We start from the raw sequence: 8,328 nt of genomic DNA, 5'->3' as shown, positions 1-8,328 counted from the left end.
CCTGCTGAAATACTAAGCTCTATGAGGTTCTTTTTTTAGGTAATTGTTAAAATCTCCCAGGGTTTTCATCATCCACATAAAATACTTTATTTAAATATAGAGTAGCTCTACTAGTATTCTCTATTTCATGAACAGCCCATATCTGAAAACATTCAGCATTGGATTAGATAGTAATTCAGTAGTTTATCATCTAAAAAGATGATGCTCTTGCCCAGGGAAGAATCTGATAAACTTTACTGTGATTGAAAGGTGTAATTTAAGGTCATATTAGCTAGCCCGGTAAACCAAAACATTTTCAAAACTCTAATCAAGGCAAAGCATTAATATGATCTCCTCTTTTTTTTTTTTTTTTTTTTTTTTTTATAAAGTCTAAGAAAGGTCAAATCAAACTTGTTAGTTTCCTAGTGTAGTTTCCAGCAGGCCTTTAAAACCTGGTTTGGATAGAAAAGCAGGCAACGTGGTATTCCATATTCAGCCTATTTGTAAGCTCTGTATAGCTTCCTAACTGTCCAGATACAACAGGATTTTCAGAAGTGGTCTTTTGCTTCATATATAACTGATATGTATAACTGATGTTTGTTTGGTTCAGCTGCTCAAAAGCAAAATATAGAAAGGTATACACCAGATCACACTTACAAACTGATAGAAGTTCATTAAAACATAAATTAAATTCTTTTTCATAAATTGCCCAGTAGAAATCAGGGACAGTAAGAAATATTGATAGCAGTTTAAGGATGTACAATTAGAATGCCAATATTTTATGTGAATTTGGGTTGAATTTATCAAGTTGCTTTTTTCGGGGAGAAGAGTTTGACAAGAGATTCCTAAAATTGTAGACGCACAGGTGAAGCAGTGTCCCAGTAGGGGCAAAGGATAAATCATTCCCCCCGGCTGTGGGAAATCTGAGTTATTTCTCTCATCTGCCTCAGGAAATTTAAACCTACTTTTCCTACATGCTATTTCATAGCTTAATTACTGGATTAGAGGGTACTTTAGAGTGATACGTGTGTATTATCTGTGGTTGATACTATTTTATTTTAAGTAAACAAACATTTGCTAGTATTAATCTGAATTACAGCTTTCTTACCTTTTGAGTGAATGCCACAACCCCTACAAATAGTGCCAGTTTCTCACTGTGTTTTGCTTGCTTTCAGTGAAAATGGAAAAGAAAATAAGGAAAGAATCCCAGGAAATACGATCATACGATTTTTTTAAAAGGTTTTTATTAAAGATAGGTAAATAGATTTATTTTAACATAACAATTGTTTGGCAAAAGTCATGTATTTAATAGGCAGTATTTGCTTATGAAATTTTAAATTTGGATCTTGGATAAGAACAGAAATAAATAGTAAGTTGTCAGGAATCCAATTCGCAAACCACCTTATTTTGGTAGCTGTGATAATATTTCCTTTCCTTGAGGTCTGTTTTGTGTAGCGCACTATCCAACTAGAATTTCTTAAGCTTTTGGTGAAAACTACTCATCTTTAAGGTATTTTCCACTGGACTTCAAAATTTAAGTATGTGTTTTACCAAACCTAAGTAAACACCACTAAATTAAACAAATTCTCTATGCCAGCTGGAAATGCGATGCAAAGCATTCATAATTTTTTTCCCTTTAAACAGTTTTTACTATCCCTACACCCTAAGTTGCATTAACAGAGTCGGTGTTTTATCTAGCTGCATTATGGACAGAGTTCTGTTGTTCTTTGCTTTTTTCATGTTTGTAACCAGCAAATCCCACTATTCAAACTGTTGTGCTAAGTTGTTTATGTCTCATGTTGGCATAATGACAATTAAACACATCACAGGCATGTACAAGCGAGAGCTTTGGAGTCTTGAAACAATAGTGGTTTTCTGACTGCCAAAGTCGTCCTGCTCCCTAGAAACCTCACTTGCTAAGCCGTGATTTCAAGAGTCATTTAGGTTTTGAACTGTTTCAACGGAAGAGTTGATCTGTTCACTAAAGAGAAAGAACAGCCCTGAAATACATTTCTATTTAATAAAGAATTCTTTGTCTTTTTGTGTTTAAATGTTGTTTTGCTTTCTGTGTTAAGTTACTACAGTCCAGCATATTGGTAGACTGGATATGCCAGAGAAGGGGCCCAGAAAGAAAACATTAATAGAAATGGCAGTAACATGTAGCTGTTTAAATTGTCAACATCTTTGTTGACTGTGGAAGAATGGCCATGTGGCTATGGTACATGGCTAGAGCCTAGGAAATTAAAATCCTCTTGTTTGTTCTTCACCTGACTTGTTACATAGGGTATAGTTATTGCTTTTCTCTGTTTGCCAGTTTTGCAAAATTGCGTTTCAACATCAGTGAGGTGCCAGAGGCTGAGTTATTGTGAAATATATTTGATCTTTGGATTAAAGATGGTAGAAAATGCAAAATTATAATGATTTTATTATCACAAAATCGGCTTAAAATATATAAAGAATGAAGTGTCTGAAAACCAGTATTCCAATGTATTTCATTTTCTGTACATGTGAAGGCTTAACTCTTAGAGGTATTGTTCTTTGTTGATCTGCATGTGGAGTCATAGCTTGGATGGATTAAAAAGGTGTGCATGTGAGAGAGGAGGAGAGAGCAAGTGTATAATGTGTACGTGTATTTGCTGAGTTTATGAAATGCAGAAGACAAGAAGCAAAATGACAGTATGAGATCATTTTGGTAGAATGTGGTTTCTCTCCTAAGCTTTTTGCTTTGTTTTGCTTTATTTTACAGTTTGCCCAGCTGGTGTCTGTCTACAAAACTTTGGGTCCAGAGAAGTTCCCTTTAATTGAGCAAACGTTCTATCCAAATCACAAGGAAATGGTACGTGCAAATACCAATACTAAATTTACTTACTGTCTCTGTAAAATAGGAACTGTAAACACACAATTCATCTCCCACGTTTACTGTCCATTTTAAAAGCCATTTTGGAAGCTTTCAGAGGGATGAGACTGGGTGACCACTTGAAAGCATTGTGATGGTTAACTGGAAGATTTTCAGATGTGAAGGCAGTAATTTTTCAGCTAACCAACTTCAGATCTTAAAGAGATTAAATGCTTATAAGGACACTGAACAACTATTAAAGTGCAAGAGTTACTTTTATGGTTTGTTTTCAACCTAGTCCTTTGTGATATGTTCAAAGTGGTTATTATCTTTGTAGATGATGCACAAGGCTATATGCCTGTCAGTGTAGAACTTTGAACTCTTCTAAAATCAGGGTGTTTATGACTTGTGATCTTCATGTACCTGAGCTGACATTGATTCCCAGTCCTTTACAGACATAAATGAATTCATAAAAATAACACTTAACGACCTTTACTCATGACCTGTCTTATGCTGCAGACATTTTTTTCTGAACAGAAATTCTTTCCTGAGTGTATTTTTCTAGAGGAAATACTTTCGGTGCTGAGAGAAACTGGAGGGAGGCTATTTGCTGATTGAATAGACTAGCAGAGAAGCATCAATTATTTTTAGAATATAATCCATTCAGCATATGTCACACAGCTGTGATTCAAGTACCATTGCAAGGTCATGATAAATATGTTAGTTAGCTGTTTGTGTAAGGTCCCCAAGCTGTAATTGCTGTGTGTCTGTCTTGAGACTCTGGCTAGCACTTCGTTATCATAGATGGCATCTAAGATAAGCCTCAGTGATAGCAGTTGATTAAGATTTCTTCTGAAGTCTTCTTTCTCCCACGTCTGTCTCATCTTTTGGTAATAAACACAGTATGGTGCGGTTCTGCTCTGTTTTTTGATGTATTGCAAGAGTGGCAGGATGGCTCTTCACACTGCTTTCCCAGTTCTCTCTGGTTTCTTTGGACTACTAACTCACAGATGTTTCCACTTCTCTTGTCACATATGACAGTTCTGAAAAGAGCTTTCACCACAGTTATGTATTTAGTAAATTTGCTACACAGAAGTTTTGTAGAGCCAAAGGAGAGTGTACTGATCCGGAGCAGCAGATCTAAATATTGTCCCAGACAGTCAAATCTTTTCATTTGTTGATGGATTTGTCAGGAAAATATACAACTTTATAAAATCTATATTTTTTTTAATGCAAAGGAAGTGTTTTGTGCCTTGGGGATTCATTCATAACAGGTGGAGAAGCAGAACCACATCTCATGTTTTGCAATACGCTTTTTTAAATGGTAATAAGTTTTATATCTCTATTTTCCTGAGAAGGGTCAAGATTAAAGCCTCTTTATAATTTCCTGCACACAATTTATTGTTCTTTCTTCATTATTTTATCAGCTATTATCCAGGCTCCCCAGGGAAGTGGTCACGGCACCAAGCCTGTCAGAGATCAAGGAGCATCTGGACAATGCTCTTAGTCATATGATTTAGTGTTAGGCAGTCCTGCGAGGAGCAGGGAGTTGGACTCAATGATCCTTATGGGTCCCTTCCAACTCAAGATATTCTATGATTCTATGATTTTATGGAAAAAGCCAGCTTTTTTAATGCATTGCTAAATTGCAGTACATAGAAACAAAGAAAATATCCTATAATTCTGGGACAAGAATTAATTTTTACATAGTATGGCCCTGTAAAAGGTCTACCAGTTCAATTGCAAACTGCTGTCTTGAACAGCTGATTGAATTCAAATTCAGTAATAGAACACAAACAAGAAAATGTGTGTATGTGTTTATAAGGCATATTGCTTAAAAGTATAACAAATATTTGAGTAGTTTTTTCCCTCCTTTGTTCCTTTACATTGCTCATTAATGTCTGAACTGATAAGTTACTTGTCTTTTGTTTGAACGTTTGAATGTTAACGTTCTCCGTAGCTGAGTAATTTTTACATATTTCTATGTAATGAATGTTAATCTGGAGAAAATTAATGCATTTCGGTATCGCATTGCCATACATGGTTTAGAGGTGCTGTAATAACTGATTGTGGTGAATCTCATTGGTTTGTTTTTTCCTTCGGAAGAAATTATTTGGAACTTTGTGGCTTGAAGAATAATCAGGCAACATGGTACAAGATAACATTTTAGTCAAATTTCTAGAATGCGTTGTAAAATGATCCAAATATCAGAGTCTTCTAGTTGATGAATTGAAATCATATCATGCTATTTAAATTTTGCTGATTTTTAAACACTGTTTATTAAAAGCTGGCCTCATTTGCATTTACTTTTACAGAATTTGGTACTTACAGTTTAAAATAATTTTTGGTAGTTCCTCTTGTGTTCGTTCCTTCCCTTCTTATCCTACAAATCGTAACCTATAGCTCTCTCCCTCCCCTCCAGTGCAAACCAGCTGGGGTGGGAAGGGAGCAGGGGAAAACTCCAAATCTCTGAGAATTGAGTTTTCAGCTGAGCATGCCAGAGGTATGGTTGTGCTTCTGTCCCTTTTGCTTCTTTCGTACTATGGTGATCATTTGTACAGAGTCTTTAGACGGCAATAAAAGGTAAATAAACAAAGATGCCATTCTTTTGTGTAAAAACGGAGCTGCTTTAATGAAACACTTTTTGAAACAGAAACATTCATCTCAGACTGATTAAAACTATACAAAACGTTGTAAGGCTTTTTGAACTCCTTGCTAGTTGAGTCATATCTACAGCCTTCCCCTCAGTAATTAGTTCCCTTTATTTCACTACGTTCCCACCTCTTATGTTCTCTGTCATAAAAAAAAACCCCGGCTTTTTCAACATAATTGCTGGACAATTTAATTAAAACTTAATTGGAACATTGAGAAAAAGCCAACAATATTCCAGGTGTTGTTTTTTCCACCATTCACCTGTACAGTCTCCCTTCTCTGTTCTTTTCCCTACTCTTATAAGTCATGTGAGTAATGTTCAAATTAAAATCAAATGTTGTACCAGGCTATATTTCTGCTCTAAACTTTCATATAACACATACACAGTTTCAGGAAGTAAAAATAAAATGATGTAAAAATAATCTGCTGTTGATAATACATCAATGCCACTACAGTAAAAATCTTGATAGGAAAATAACGTATTCAGAATGCCACATTATAGTTAATCCTTTTCATAATCTTTACCAGTGTTGAATCTCAGGGAAAATAAACTCATTCTGAGAGGGTTTTTTTGTAAAGCTTTTCTTGCCATATTTACTGCTATGAGAAAAAAAAAAAAAAAAATCTTTGTACCATCCATTGTGGGAAGTTTGGCCAGATTTGTGCTCAGACAGAAATCAAACTGCATGGCCATTAATTTTGAAACCCCTGATATGGGATATTTTATGGCAGTTCAAATATAAAGTGTTTTTAAAACTAATTATGGCATACAATTCATATTACAGTTTGTTCATAAATACCGAAGAAAACATTTATTTTTACAAGGTACGTAAAAAAGGCAATCTGAGTTGGGTTACTTGACTTTAAGGTCTAATTACTATAAAACTGAAATAGAAACAGAACTAGCTTGAGTTAAAAAGCAGAAAATATCTGTTTGCTACAGAGTGCTATTCAAAAGACACCATTACATCAAAATGGATTTGGAAACAAATGCTACACTGTACATGTATTGAATATTAATTAGGCATGTGCTTGATTCAGACTTTGTATGGTTATTAAGCTCTTGCAGGCTTGTCTAGGAATTGTTTTGGTTTGACATGAGGAAATAAGGCCTGTTTTTTTACATCTTTCTGTAAATTAGTAATATAAATGCACAGCACTGACAGTAAATAGCACTGTCAATATTGTCTCTGCAATATCAATTCCTTTTTGGAAGAAATGTAGCCTTTTTATTTCCTTTATGTAAGTAGCCATAACAAGTCTATGGTCCAAATTAGCGTTAGGTAATTTTTTGTTTGCCTTTAGCAAAGCAGAAAACGAGCTAGGCTTTACATTTGGCAGCACAAATATATGGTGTTTTAATTTAGGATTGTAAATTAAACCAGCAAAACCGATTTACAGTAAATAAAAAGTGAAATATTGGCTATGAAGGCACATATATCCCAGGAATAATGGCGTGCCTTCCTGTTGGCCTTGCACCATTTGTACTTCATTGGAATTGTGTAAGTTTAGCCACAAAAGAAGTAAATAAGAATATTTATTCTCACAAGAGTGTTTTCAAAGCTGCTGTTGTCTATCCTTTAAATACGGATTCATGCAATTGTCAAAATAAACATTAGAAACACGAACAGAATATGTCACAAAAATCATTTATACAGTTTTTTGCAAGTATACGTTATATATACAATACAATATATCTTAGGGTGTGGCAAGATATATAGGACATGCTGAATTTTATGTCCAAACTACTACTTCATTGAATTGAATGGAATTGGAGATACCTATACACTTAAAGATGTGCATATCTTCTTTGCAAGTTTAAGTCCCGATGATTTTATAAGGACTCTATAGCAAACAGACTGAAGGAACTATTTGGAAAGCTGGACCCTGGAACCAATAGGCAATCACAGCTTTGATTCTTAATGAGCCCATAGGCTGGAAATGTCACACTATGGTTAGCAAGGATGAGCAAAGTGCTTGTGGTAAACCTTTAAATAGACCTGATCTAACCAAATGAGAACAGAACTGTCTAAATCTCTGCCTGTTGTTCTAAATTCTCATATGGGGAATACATGAGAGTAATTTCGAGCCAAAATTGGAACGAAGTGAAAGAAACCCAGTGGAGAAAATTGGAGAGAGTAAAATATGTCAAAAATGGCAGCTATTACAGATTCATACCCTGCGTGATGGTTCTCATCCGGTTTCTAGAACGCAAGCAGTTGGACAACTGTCTAAACTTTGGCATTTACTGAAATAATTTCTTAAGTTTTACCACTGTGAATTGAATTACTTTTGTAAACTTTAAATATGTGTGAGATTAGTTACTAACTACAGTAATCAATTCATAAAAGTTAAGACACTAAAAAACTAAAAGGCAAAATATGTTGTAACACTTCTCTAGTATAAGTTCACGAGTTACCAAATTCATTATGACAGAGCATGATGGATATTCACGAATGAAGAATCATTAATGTAAATTTAAACTATTAAATATGGTCAAATATTTGAGAACTTTTTAGAAATCACTTGCAGTGCAAGTTATTCAATATCTATTGCATGTATTTTTACATGAGTTTCTAAAGCCAGGGCTTTTAACAGTGCTGAAATACCTAGTCACATATTTGGAGAGGCATTATCAAGTACTATAGCTACCGTGATGATGGACATGGCTTCTCTAAATATAAGCAGTTTTAGCCTGTTATTATTTGTGTTGGTTCCATAAAATGCTGAAGCATTAGAACATCTGGCTTTTCCTTCAACAATGTATAGCTAGTCCATAGGAATATTGAAGGGGGTAAGAGGACTTTGATTATCAAGGCTGTTTTTTAACTTAGTTATCAGTGAAAGTTACAATTCTGTAG

At 34.7% G+C, this 8,328-nt stretch overlaps 1 protein-coding gene across 1 annotated transcript in view; it reads left to right on the top strand.

The window, feature by feature from the left end:
• Positions 1-8,328, top strand: part of LOC104083052 (synapsin-2-like) — a 119,617-nt gene that overhangs the window by 20,612 nt on the left and 90,677 nt on the right. Inside the window, 1 exon segment of the mRNA XM_009586413.1 lies at positions 2,726-2,815. Coding sequence (XP_009584708.1) covers positions 2,726-2,815 — 90 coding nt within the window.

Source organism: Fulmarus glacialis, unplaced genomic scaffold (assembly GCF_000690835.1).
Source record: "Fulmarus glacialis isolate BGI_N327 unplaced genomic scaffold, ASM69083v1 scaffold6001, whole genome shotgun sequence".
In the NCBI taxonomy this organism is placed as follows: Eukaryota; Metazoa; Chordata; class Aves; order Procellariiformes; family Procellariidae; genus Fulmarus; species Fulmarus glacialis.
This window is presented reverse-complemented; position numbering and strand designations above follow the sequence as displayed.